The sequence below is a fragment of the Pongo pygmaeus genome, chromosome 11, assembly GCF_028885625.2.
Source record: "Pongo pygmaeus isolate AG05252 chromosome 11, NHGRI_mPonPyg2-v2.0_pri, whole genome shotgun sequence".
Lineage (NCBI taxonomy): Eukaryota > Metazoa > Chordata > Mammalia > Primates > Hominidae > Pongo > Pongo pygmaeus.
The window spans coordinates 48538127-48552302 of record NC_072384.2 but is presented as its reverse complement, the minus strand read 5'-3'; the positions used below and the strand labels follow the sequence as shown (position 1 = coordinate 48552302).

The 14176-nt window shown below is 40.2% G+C and overlaps 1 protein-coding gene across 23 annotated transcripts in view; it reads right to left on the bottom strand.

Annotated features, from left to right (window-relative positions):
- The window catches only part of LYPD6B (LY6/PLAUR domain containing 6B), a 180065-nt gene that overhangs the window by 75751 nt on the left and 90138 nt on the right, over positions 1 to 14176 (bottom strand). For 15 of the 23 annotated variants that reach the window (XM_054478007.1, XM_054478005.2, XM_054478008.2 and 12 more), the window contains one exon: positions 11619 to 11689. The exons of the other annotated variants lie outside the window; for them this stretch is intronic. In XM_054478007.1, the coding sequence (XP_054333982.1) occupies positions 11619 to 11623 (5 nt within the window). In that variant the 5' untranslated portion in view covers positions 11624 to 11689. The remainder of the gene's footprint in view (positions 1 to 11618; positions 11690 to 14176) is intronic. 23 annotated transcript variants of the gene reach the window in all.

The following is a 14176-nucleotide window of genomic DNA, read 5'->3' as shown; positions in this document are numbered from 1 at the left end:
GTAAGATGTGAATAATAACAGAAACTGAGTGTGGGGTATATGTGAACTCTTTGTACTATCTTTTCAACTTTTCCATACATCTATAACTATTCTAAAGTAAAAGTTTATTAATTTCTAAAACGAAGGTTACTCCCTAAAGAATACAATTAAGATATGTAGCTTGTAATCAGATGAAGAAGGAAAAAGTCGATTAAAAAAATACTTAGTTCAAGAGGGCAGGAAACCGGGTGTAGTGGCATGCACTTGTAGTCCCAGCTGCTCACGGGGCTAAGATGGGAGGATCACTTGAGCCCAGGAGTTCAAGGCCAGCCTGGGCAAAATAGTGAGACCCTGTCTCTAAAATTAAAACTTTTTTTTTTTAAAGACAGAAGATAAGAAAAAGTTGTCTATGGGGGGAGAGGTTGATAAGCATTATATACAACACACACAAAAGAAAGTGGCAAAAACAAGGTTTGCATTTTAAGGATGTGGTATCTCCTGTCCTGTTTCCCTAGTTTAATACTTGGCTGGCACTCTCCAATTCCCTTCTCACTCAACACTTCTTTCACTCATATCCCAGGTCTCTTATCAGTGATCTGCGATTCAATCAACCCATTAACAAATATTAACTGAGCCCCTGGTGTAAGACCCTCAATAAATGTTTTTTCCCGTTGCTGGAAAAAGCAAGATGGCTGCTCCATGGGTCTTCTTCGGGTGCACCTCCCAAGCCCAGTGCAGGGCTGGCTGCACTCAGCCGGTGCTCAATACACATTTGTCCAGATTGTCTTCCCACGATGGGTCTGCACCCTGGCTGTGCGATGAAATCACCCGGGGAGCTTTTAATAAATGCCAATGCCCAGAGCCACACCGACCAAGATTCGAATTTAACTGGTCTTAAGTGAAGTTGGCCAGAACACCAGTATTTTTTAAAAGCTGAGCAGAAGTTTCTAATATGCAGCATGGGCAGGGTTGCATATACAGGAATCCATAACGTAAATGATAGCAGACCAAGTCTCGATGTTATCAGTTAACTATTATAACCGTACAGGTGTGAGAATTCCAAATTAGTACTATTTTCTCTCCAGCAGCTACTAACTCACTGTGCAGACAAGACTTGAGTTATGCAGCTGCAAACCAGGGAACACCAAAGACTGCCAGCAAGCCACCAGAAGCTGGAAAGAGGAGAAGAAAGATTTCTCTACAGATCTTAGGGGAAGCATGGCCTTGCTGACACCTTGATTTCAGACTTCTAACCTCCAGGACTATGAGACAATAAATTTCTGTTGTTCTGAGCCATCCAGCTTGTATTACTTTGTTATAGTTGCCCTGGGAAATTAAAATTAATACAGCTTCCAATTAGGTACAGGGGGTAAAAGAAGAATAAGAGAAAACTTGATAATGCAACAGAAGGTTGGAATTTTTTTAATAGTAAATAAAAAGAAAAAAGTAAGAAAGATTTCATATAACAAATACAAAATAACATGGCAGAAATAAATTCAATATATCAGTAATTCAGAAACTATGGACACATTAAATTCACTTGGAATGCAAAATGTTGAATGGCTTTACAAATCTGATTCATTGCTATGTAATTCCTAATGACATTTCCAGAATAACAGAACAAAATGATAGAAAATATATTAAAAATACAGAAGATGAAAAGATACACCAAACAACTTTAAATCAGGCTACCTCCCTGATTTCTCTCCCCCCTGTACTCCATGTGGATGCACCAAGTACAATTGTGGCCCTGCCTCAGGACCTTTGCACGCATGGTTCCCATTTCCTGGAATGCTCTGCCCCAGACAGTCACATGGCTTACTCCCTGCATTCACTCAGCTCTCTGCCCAAATGTCACTTAGTCACAAAAGCCTGCCCTGACCAGCTTATCTAAAAAAAATTCTACCCTATCAATCTCTATTTCCTTACCTGGTTTTAGTGCTTTTTTCATCACTTACCACCACCTGATGATTTTTGTTGGCCTCTCACATTAGAAGGTAAGTTCCATGAGGACAGGGACTTTTTTTACTGTTATCTATCAGTACCTATAGCACACAGTAGGCACCAAACAAATATGTGCCTCTATCATAAAATTTGCAGATGGGAAATGTAAACATTGTTTTCTTTATGTTTTGGCCAAACCCCTTCTAAAGTGTTTATTTTTGCAAACTGCAGCTTCCTCTCTCCTTTTATGCCTAACTAACGATCAAAGATGGGACAAATGGAGAAAAGTTTTCTCTCTGGAGAAAGAAAATTCAAGGATGGAGAGAAAGAATTTATGCCACGATGCTGGATTTTGTGGAAATTCACCAGGCATTTATTTCCTTGGTCACCCAATCATAAAAGTGAGGGAAAACCTTCTTTCAGTCAGTGTGGGGAATACAACACCAATGCTACAAAAGTACTGGCATTCTAAATGCAAGGATGAGCTTAAAGAAATTATTTGAATCTAAGAGTGTGGGAGGGACATTGGCTCTCATGGTCTAGCAGGTGTGAGTCAGATCTAGCTAACTCCCCGAGGATCAAGGATTCAGTTGCCATGCCCTGAATGGGCATCCCTGATTCCTACAAGTTCAACTCTTTATGAGACTTCTCCCATTTACCTTCTCCTGACCTCGCTTAGCACTAACCTATGTGAGGGAATCATGGGGACAGAAGGAAGCCTCCTGGCCCTGCCACTTCCCAGCAGCCCTGCCCTGAAGGCACTCCCCACACTTTGGTTCTTTAACGGAGCCCCACATCATGCAAAGCACTGAACCACAAGCTTGCTCATTGCCTTGGCGTCACCAGCACTGACCGAGAAAAGATGGTGTTAGGTGTAGGCTACAAGCCAAACACTCAGGGTCCCCAGCCCTTTCCTACCACAGCCTGTCACCCAGGAAATATAGAAAAATCTGTCCAATCCCTCCCACATGCACTTGGTCCTCTGGGAGCAGGTTATATACGTTTGTGAATTTATACACAGCCTGGTGTCAGGCCAATAAATTACTTCTGGAATTCAGTTCCAGTAAAGAAAAAAAAATCCACCCCCACACAACAACGAAAAAGGAAAGAAGCAAGAAATTTTAAAAAGAGGTGAGTCTTTTCTTCCCACCCATGGGCTTTTCCAGTCCCTAGGAAGTTCTTCTTATAGTCTAACCTAATTCCTTCTTGAACCAATGTAAGACTTATATGTCTCCAATTTTCATGGGAAATGGAGAGGAGTTCAAAACTATGACCCATATTACCTATCTTCAAATACTTAAGGGCCTCTCTCTACCTTCTCTTCTCTAAGATAAACAAGTTCTCTTCTTTAAGTCTATAATAATCATCCAATTTATTCCATGGCCCCCTTGATCTTGAAACATGGCAAATTTGAATAAGATATTTGTTTTAAAGTAGTTATGTTGCTGTAAGTTCTGCTCCTCTAATACTTAAACTTTCCCCATTAAGATACCTCTTTGCTTGTTATATTTTAAACAGTGCACGGAATGAGAAAAGATTTGCCTTGCTAGCATCTGTGACCGCCGACCCTAGGTTGCCTCTGAAGTGTATGCTTACAGCCTTTACCTAAAATTATTAAGTGCTCTGGTGACATTATTACAAGAGGGGGCAGGAAGAGTGTCAACCTAATGAAGCGGCAGATTATATCTGATGGTCTCCAGCTGAAAATCAGCACAGGCCAGGCTGTGTGCTAATCAAGCTACCAAGGGCCCTTCACTGTTGGACAACAGCAGCCTTTGACGACACCTGAGAGGAATATGAGCTGCCCCCTTTCTACTGCTAATAAGCTTAGTGGAGAACGGGTTATGTTTCATTGGAAAAGCCATGCTCTCCCCTTCCAGGGCAAGCATCCAAAGCGTAGGGGCTCCAGGAGGCAATAAACCATTCCTTCCCAAGTTGGAACTCGAACCACCTTGCTGGAAGGCTGACACTGTGGCCTTGAGTTCAGGACTGCCAGCACTTCACGGTGCCACGTGTCATAGGGTTTCCATGTATCCTTATTGAATAAATGAATGAACTAGTTATTAAGATTTACATTTGGTTCTGAACTTCCTAGTAAACAGCAAGAGGAATATACCAGTTCACGTAGTTTTCATGCGCATAAGACAGAAGGGAACATTACTTTAGAAAATATAACACTGCCAAAATTGTTTTGGAGAATGTTGAACATATGCTTCTGTGTGTTCTTAAAGTCCTCTGCTGATGGCCATGTGCGGTGGCTCATACCTGTGTAATGCCAGCACTTTGGGAGGCCAAGGTAGGAGGATTGCTTGAGGCCAGGAGTTCAGGAGTTCAAGACTAGCCTGGGTAATATAGCAAGGCTCTGTCTCTACAAAAATATTAAAAACGGGCCGAGTGTGGTACACATACCTGTAGTCTTAGCCACTTGGGAGCCTGAGGTGACAGGATTGCTTGAGGCCAGGAGTTCGATGATACAGTGAGCTATAATCATACCACTGCACTCCAGCCTGGGTGACAGAGCAAGATCCTGTGTCTACTTAAAAAAAGAAAACCTCCTCTGCTGAAAACCCATGCAAAAGGCCAGTGCTCTTTTCTTTATCTGCTAGGTGGAAAGATCTGTTGGTCACACATGGATTTTCCCATCCACATCTGCACCTGCTTATGTGGCAAAGATAAAAGTCAGTCGCTCCTTCTCTACATCTTTAACAGCCAACATGAACATACTATGGAGTCACATTCATTCAAACTGGTTGGGCCTGGAACAAGAAATCACATGGAGTACAGCAATACATAAATTGTTTCTCAGCAAGTGGTCAGATTCCACCTGCTAATAATGTACAACTAATTCGAGACTTCCTTTCCCTCCCTAGGTTCATATTTACCAATGACAAGAGTCTGAATCCATATATTCAAAAAGGAGTTCGTAGAGTAGAAAAGAGAACATAATTTGTGTTTTTTAAAAAAGTAATTTCATTGAATAATTGTCATCACACAAACTCCTTCAACTCAGGAGGAAAGAAGCCACAGGATATTACTCTAGCTTCTAAGCAGGATGAATAGAAACTTGGAGGAAGCAATAAGCCTTCTGCATTTTGGAATTTAATGATACTTTATAAAGAGCGAAAAGATTAACTCTTAAGGTCAGCCAGGTGGATGTGAAACAGATAATTTTCATGGTATTAGAGGTAATGGCATTGATACATCATACCAGATTGCTCCAGAAAGATTGTATTAAAATTTAAAATATATATTCCTTTGACCCAGCAAGTTTACTTCCAGTAATTTATTATAATGAAATAATAGAATATTTCTTTGTAAGGTGCAAAGATATATGTATAGAGACTTATTTATAGTACAGATGTGTTGTTTATGAAAGAAAAAATGAAAACAATCTAAATGTCTACGAACAAAAATTTGATTAAATAAGCCCTGGCATATTTAAAGAACTATAATGATTGTTTCACTCTTGTATGCACAAATATTTATTGAGCATCTGCTATGCTGAGCCTGGTTCTAAGCACACGAGTTGTATCACATAAAGTATACAAAAATCTCTGTTCTTGTTGAATTTATATTCCAGACAAAATGTTTTTGAATAAAATTTTAATTGGTAAATTTTGAAATGCCTACATGTTTTTGAAATAGAGACATACATATAATTTCAGAGATACATATTTTCTTATGCATAGATAAGCCAGATATGCCCTTAAATGAACCCTTTGCAATCTCTCTGAAGCTCCTGTGGGTCCCTTACTTGTAAATGGGAAACCACTGGAGTATCTTAAAAATAAAATAATAACAGCCTGAGCTTTGGAACACACTTAAGTGAATTCAATCATGGCTTTGATATATACACTAACTGCATGATCTTAACAATTTAATTAACCTCATTCATCCAGTTCCCCCTCTTTGACTCACAGGATTACCATGAGTTCAAAGAAAAACAATACCTAAAGTCCTTTACACAATGCCTAGAAAATAGCAGATGCTCAATAAATGTCTGCTGCCTTCACTCTCTCCTTAGACTGCCTTGGGATTCAGAACACAACTACTCACTGCCTTTCTCTACTAATTTATTATCCAACTTAAAAGGAAATGCATCCATCCAAAACATTTAAATGAAGAATTATTGTTGCTGGATCAAAGGATTTTCAATTTTCCTCTCTGTCCTCTTTCTCTATCTTGGCCCACATATACACAGCAAAAATCAATCAATCTTCTTTCCTTCAGCAACTACATCTTTGTACTCCTTAGCACTGTTCCCTCTTCATAGAATAAGCTGCCTAAAAACATTTTTTAATTAGGCCAATATTCATTAGCTTACTTTGACCAGTATTCACATTTTTTTTTCACAAAATAATTATTTTCTCACAAAGCTTATAAGTCAGCAAGGACAAATGCCTCTGCAGAATTTGGAGGAGCCATATCCTTCTAAACTAACTGCAGCACCCTTACAATTTGTTTTCTATTGGATGTTTTTCCTTAATTCACACACTTCACTTAATGCTTCAGCCTATGAACACAGTAAAATCTTTCAGTAGAATATCTATTAGATAGTTGCAATCATGAAAATAAAATCCAGTGGCATAAAATAAGATGGCTCGTGACTCATTGCCATCTGGGAATGAGATGTTGTAACAGTGAATCTGCTAAGAAGCTAATGAAGACTCGGAATCTCTGGATGCTGGAGTTGGCCTCTGGCTGTAAGGTTCTACCAAAAGCCACGGTAATTCTTTCATTTAGTCCGGGGCACTGGTAGCTTATGAAATATTGAAAATAATGCTTCTTATGAAGCTCACTGTTTCATCAGATAAATACTTTCAGGCACTTACCACCAAGGGGAGAAAAATGTAACTTCTGAAGTAATGCTCTGTTTAGACTTAAATGCACATGAAACTGTGAAACTAATACATTTTTCTTTTTGCTTTGGTTGCCAGAATGTTCTGAATAAGACATAAATCTTAATAACTAATTCATTCTTCTATGTAGTCAATAAACATATATGGAGCCCCTATTACATGTCAGCCCCCATGCAAACTGCTGGTAATTTTAAGCTCAAGGACACAGTGTCAGCCCTCCAGAAAGCCATGGAAAGATATGAATTAGCAGGTAGTGATGACTGTGATTAGGCGTTCATGGGATACTCTGGGAACACAAAGAAAGGGTATCACTCCCAGCCTGGGGTGGGGAGGGATGGCGGGGAGAATCAAGGAAAATGTCCCCTTAATGTGACATAAGATATCAGCTCTGGTTCTTAGTAAAGTATCTCTCATTGACTTCTAAGTTTCTTAATTCTTCCTTTAAAAATATTTTAAACCTCCATAGAAATAGTTTGGAAAAAAACACACTTTTTTCTTTTTTCTTTTTTTTGAGACAGAGTCTTGCTCTGTCACACAGGCTGGAGAGCAGTGGGACAATCTTGGCTCACTACAACCTCCATCTCCCGGGTTCAAGCAATTCTCGTATCTCAGCCTCCCAAGTAGCTAGGATTACAGGCGTGCATCACCACACTCAGCTAATTTTTGTATTTTTAGTAGAGATGGGGTTTCATCATGTTGGCCAGGCTGGTCTTGAACTCCTGACCTCAAGTGATCCACCTGCCTCAGCCTCCCAAAGTGCTGGGATTACGGGCATAAGCCACTGCGCCCGGCCCTACAAGTAATCTTCAAAGAGTTGATGGTTGCTTTAAATATTTCCCACGATTCTAAAATAACTTTGGTTTTAAAATATTATTTTATGAATATAGCATGTTCTTAACCTTGCATGCCTCGCTACTCTTTGTTCCAGCACACCAATTCCAAAGATCTTGATCAAGTAGCCCTGGGCTGGTAGACAGTGATTGACAACCCAGATTGACTACGTGGTCTCAGGATGGATCCTGGCTTGCTTCCAAATTTGGCTAATGCAAAGCTCTTACATTCCTTCGCCTCCTCCCATACCAACTTTTCCCTCTGCCACATCATATACTGTGAGAGAATGGGGTTGTTGGCATAACTTCAAGTTATATCATTGATTCAAATCTATCTTAAGCAAACCTACTTTTATTTCAGATGAATGCTCTCTAGTGATCTGAATTGCAGGGGCAGTAAAACAAGTCTACATTTATGTAACCATTCACATCCCCCAAGGAATAGTTTTCCAGGCCTACAGATACCTTAGAAGCGATAAAGAGTTTAGTAGGCTGGAGTCTTTTTTGTGGCTTTCTAAAAAATCAGAATTCCATGTAATTGAAATATAATGAATTTGGTACTTGACAACAACAACAACTGCTTTAATAAAGTACAATCTAGGCATAATTCTATAGCAGCCACCTCATAAAACTATGGTTAAAATGAGAATAGCCAACTTGTAAATCAGAAGCAGCCAAGGTAGTAAGATGTGACTGCAGAGAAGAGCACAGGGAGAAGCTGACTCCATCCCACTAAGCCCTCTGCCTGATCCTTCTCCAGCTCAAGTACACAGGGCTCTCTCTCTCTCCTTTCTTCAGGTCTCTGCTCTACGTCCCCTTCTCAGAACCACACTTCATAAAATAATACTGCCAGCATTCCCCAGCCCCCTTCCCTGCTGGCTTGCTTTGCTTACTCTTCCTTCCTCCTAACCTTCCTTCCTTCATTTATTTGTTTTCGCATAGCACTTGCCACCACTAGAAACATATTGCTTGTTGGTCTTTCCTCTCCCCTCAATATAACATATCCCCAGAGAACAGGAACCATGGCTTGTTCACTGCTGTATCTACAGCATCTAGCACCAAGCAGGCATTCAATAAATATTTGCTAAATGGATTTTCTTTATTTCACTCTTTTAGCTCACACTCATTCTCCTGTGTATCTCCATACTGACACCGAAGTACACTGAATGAAGGTAGAAAGAACATTCTCTAACCTTCTCTTCTCCCTGATTCTAGCAAAGAAAAGGACCCTACAAAAAGTCAAAGCCAACTGAAGCAAGTGCCCCCAAGAAGTTCTGCTAATCTTGCAGTAATACATCTAGGATTATACCTTACAAGCCGACATGTGAATGTATTTCGACTTAGTGGTTCTGACACTCTTGAAAGATGCCCAACTCTGCATGGTTCCCAAAACTATTCTCTAAGATAGTCCCAAAGGGAGGAGAAATCAATAGCAATGCCTAGTTATGATCTTGAAGTGAAACAGATTTACTCTGGCTACACTGACTCCCTTTCCAGCACCTAAAGTCAAAGGACAGGGAGGAAGGAAAGGTACTAAGACCCACTAATTATCAATGAAACTATACTAATGAACGTATCGTTTTATTGATAACCACCGGGTCTTAGTAACTTTCCTGGGTCTCAGTATCTCATTAAACTAACCACAGAGCTTTAGTACCTTTCCTGGGTCTTAGTACCTCATTAAACTGACCACAGAGCCTTAGTATCCTTCCTGGGTCTTAGTACCTCATCAAACTGACCACAAAGCCTTAGTAGCTTTCCTGGGTCTTAGTACCACATTAAACTGACTACAGAGGCCCAGTTTCCCAAGACTACTTTGCAGTTTAGAATCGCTCTAGTCAAAGATATTCAATTTCCTGAATATGAGTCTGTGGGACCCTTTAAATCTTAAGTCTGGCTAAAGAGGAAGCAACCCAGATGCACATAGAAATGAGAGGCTGTGGGCCACATAATTCACTGGAGATCTAGAAACTAGTAAAAACAAAACTGAAATATAATTAAATAAGCACTACAGTTCCTAATCCATAATTGTTCTTGGTCTGTTGCTACAATGAAATGCACCATAGAAAAAAATATTTAAATAAGTAAATAAATAATAGCATCAGTTCCCAGAAACTGAGGGCTTTGGACAGACTTTGAAACATTCTAAGTCTCAGAATTCTGTGTTGGTGCTTGCTACCAAAGTGTTCTACTAAACTGCCTGCCAAGCAGCAATGAAGCAGAGCCCTAGCAATTCATTCAACAAGCTACCAAGAGTGGAAGGCTAATTTAATGGGGCAGGGCCAAGCACAGTTGACAAACTGCACATCTGTAAAATGGAAATAAGTTGTCCCCAGTCTTTAGCAGTACGTCTCCTTGCTAAGTTGCACTAAAAAGGCTTCAAAGCCTTTCTCCTTCTCGGTGTGTAGCTGCCAATGAGTTCATTTCACTTCCATCTGCGGAAAAGAAGAGGGAGCCAAAATGTTGGGCTTTGGCCCCGCACCCACTAGAGCTGCCAGAGATTGAGAAATCGAGCCACATCTAACCCCTTCCCTAGAGAAAGGGCCTAAGCAATCATGTTCCACTTGTCATTAACCTATGTACTTTTCTATGTCCCTTTCCTTTTGCCCAAACTGAAACCAAATCATGGTACATGAAAGGTACATGAACCCTTTGTAAATCTGTCCCAGGCTCCCTGGGTTCCATCTAGAATGCTGCTTCTGTTTGTTGCACACAGGGAATCTGGCATGGCCCCTGAAAATTTACATTTTCAAAACCTCAAAAAAATAAACTTCATTCTAGGCACGGCTCTTCTTTAAGCATTCAATGAAATAAATTCTGTCTGCCCTATTTCATTTGATTCTATGCAACCAGCCCTGACTTGCCTATGATTGTTTCTTTTAAAAAAGGGAGCATGGACCCAGGATGCATGGCTTTGCTCAGCCCCATACTGGGTTAGTGTTGGCATGTCTTTTCCCCTCTCCCAGTCTCAGTTTCTCCATAAATAAAGCACAAATGACAAAACTAAAATGATCACCTGAGAGTGCCGTCTAAGACTCTGTGGTTCTGTGGACTTTTCTAAGATGTTTCTGTCTTTGAAAGAAGTATTTTCATCATCAATGCTTTCTAGCCTCTCATTCTGTTTTAGCTCCCAAAGACTTTGCTGGTCAGATGTCCTTTGCTTTATGTTGGGAAATTTTCATTGTGACTCCTCAAGTCAGTCACACAAGAGACTGACTTAAGATCCAGGAAGGGATCTGACAGCTTTCCCATCCTTTGATCATTAAACTTAAGGAGGAGAGAAGTGGTGCTGACCAACCACACAGGCCCACATATATACTTTCTTTTGGGATTCTGAAGATGGGCCCTTTCTTACAAATAAATTATTGTGCAGGAGGCTTGCAGCTCTAAAGTAATTAGTGGCCTATATCACCTTCCCAAGACAATTCTCTCTCTCCTCTTTCCCTTCTCTCTTTCTTTCTCATATTTCCTCGCTCTTTCTCTCTTTCTTTCCTTTTTTTCCTTCCCTCTTTATCATCCCTTGTCTTTTTACATGGTCCTGCCAGTGCAACTAAGGAGGTTATTTAGACCTATTGGCAATCCATAGGAAAATAAAATAATCAAAAAATTGCTGCTTATCTTCAGTGAACAGAACCACAAGATTAGGACTCAAAGCCATCTGAAGCACTTTCATGCTGGCAACCTTAAGAAACCTATAACATAAAAGCATACAAGATGAAATGAATCCACAATTGCAAATTAAGATCAGCAGCTACCTTTGTGTCAAAACATTCTGAGACACAGCTTTGTGTCAAAAGTTCTTTCATAAAAAGTCAATATGATTAGGGGAAGATACTGAAACCACATTATTTAACCAATGAACAAGCAGCATAATCCCTGAGATTAATGAAACTCCAGATCACAAATGTTTAATATATTTTTGCTAAGCATGAGTAGCTCATGTGGTGAGGATTTATAGTTAAATAAAAATATCTTCTCTGCATCCACTTGTGAATATAATACTCACAACATCCATGTGATTAACAAGAGCAGCCTAGTCCAGGAGGGTTGCCAACAGCAGGCAGAAGTGTGGCATATCTAAACAAATGAACATGAACAGGTATCATTATGACTGATATTGTAGACATTTGGGATAAAGGGATTTTAAGTAAGTAGGGGGTTTTAGGCTGGGGACACATCATAAAGAGGTCCTTAGGCTCAATAACCTTTCCTAACCACAAACCAGGTACAAGAAAGACCAGATTTTGTACAGCGGCCTCTTGTCCTTGGGTAGAAAGATTTGGCAGGACATAGATGGAGTGGATACACATTTTTAGTGTCTGCAGGAATTAGGAAGGAGAATGCAGTCAATACTCCTTTCCCCAGTCACAGAAAATCACTTAATCCAGCTCTGTTGTAAGTTAGTGGGACAAGGCCTAATACCCTCTTTTAGATGCAGAAGTTTTTGGTTGTGAACATGCATCTTCAACTTTACCTCCAGGTATAAAACAGAATTTGTCAGGTACCTAAGATAAATAACTAGCTTTTGCCCCTCCTGGATTAATTACTCCATGGATGTGTGCCTAAATAAAGACTCATTATGATATGGCTATAGGACCCAAGCCAAACCACTCTGTCCAAATTAAACTAGCGACTTCTCTTCTCCTCCCCTTCAAAAGGCATTTAAAGAGTTTTTTCCCCTAGAATAATAAAAATGTCATACATCTGGAAATTTGCCATTTTGAGAGCAAAGGCTGGGGGACAGATCAGTAGATTGGCACAAACTGTCCTCAGCAACAGCCTCATGGGGGAACAAATCTTCCCTCTGTGTCCTGATGAATCCAAGGCTCAGAAAATCACAGACTTAAGAGTTGGAGGGAGAAAAGCTGCCATTCGGAGTTCTGGTCAAGTTGGCCTCTTAGGGGCCTAAAGGAAAGACGGGCGCGTACCCACTTAATTGGAGCACAAAGCCTGCAGTACCCAGGCTCCTGGACCAAAGGTGAGGACCTGGGATGAAGTGGAAGCAGAAGTCCAGGCACCTGTGTATATACCTCCTCCTTCTTCCTTCCCAGACACCACGCCTTGTTGGCATGTCCCAAGCTGACCTCCATTCAACAGCCAATACTTACAGAGTTTCTATCTTGCACTAGGCATTGAATTAGAAATGAACAATACAAAGATGAGTTACACAGGCTCTCTACTCTGCCTACAAAGCTCCGTCAAGAAGTCTGCATAAAGTCCACCATAAGTCTCACCTACCTTACCATAGCACCAGCAGCTGAGGATGCTGCATACACCACAGGAAAAGCATTATAACTCTAAATAGCACTTAGAACTCCTCACCACTTCCTCCAAGGAGATACACTTGGCTAGTACACAACTGAGGCTGCATTCCGTTGACTTAAAGATTATCTCCAGTTATACACCAGGAGGAGGAAATCCACAAAGCTTATTAGTCATTTATACTTCAGCAGGAAGGAGTTCACTGCATCCATCCCAAAGATGAGATTTTCAGATAGAGAGTTTGAGGAGGGGTTCCCTAAAGTATAGGTTGGGACACATATTCAGAGGGTAGCCCAGGCCTGGCATTTGTCCGAAGTGTTTTAGGCCACACTCTCAAGAAACACCCTGCTTCCTATATTTTGTAAATTCCCAAGCTTGTCGAAATCATTTATACCGTAAGTAACTTCACCCGCTATAGCTCTTAAATTTATTTGTTTTCTTATTAGCATCTTAAAAGTCTATAGGAGATGACTTTCTCAAGAACTGTCCTAAACATATGGATTTTGGTCATTCTTCCCTTGCATGTCCCTGGCAGATAACCAGCAGAGGACCTTTTTCTGTTTAAAGGATGTGCCATATATGCTGAGTTTTAGGAAGCATGCAATCAACCCCACAAATCTCACACGCCCTTTGTTATTCACCCATTCAACATTGTATTTCAAGCAATCACAGATTACTCATCATTTTTCATCAGAAAAGAGATGAGGTTCCCCAGGTAGTCTCCTTTTCTCTCATTTGTGAAGTTAGCGCAGATGGCCTACATAATTCTCATCAGATTTTCTTATGGTTACAACCAAGGGGATCAGAACACTAGGCAAGATAAAAAATAGAGCAGTCTCTCCAAAGTAAAGAAAAAGTAGGTGATATGTTCTTTACTGGTATTCCTTACACATCTGAGCAATGAACAGATGCATAACATTCTACAATGCATCCTGTTGCTATTTTGTTGATACAAAGGCTCTGTAATTTCCCTAAGAAATTTTGACTTGTTTTGTAAGGTTATTTTTTGAGAGATAAAATTTAGGAAATGTTCACATTCAAAGACCCTCTTACCACCATTCATTAGGAAATGCTTAGTGTCTTACACATTTCTTTCAATAGTCTCTATCCAGGTGAGACAAAAACACTAAAGACTGTCTTGATTAACACCAAATAAAACCCAGTTCTATCTCCAACTTCCATCCTTGTGAGACTCTCTCATCTAATTACAGTAACTGCTCAACAATAATGTGGAAAAAATGCAGTGCCAATGATTAGAACTAGGACAAGGAAGCAGTTTTCAGAAAGTATCCCTAAAGTCCA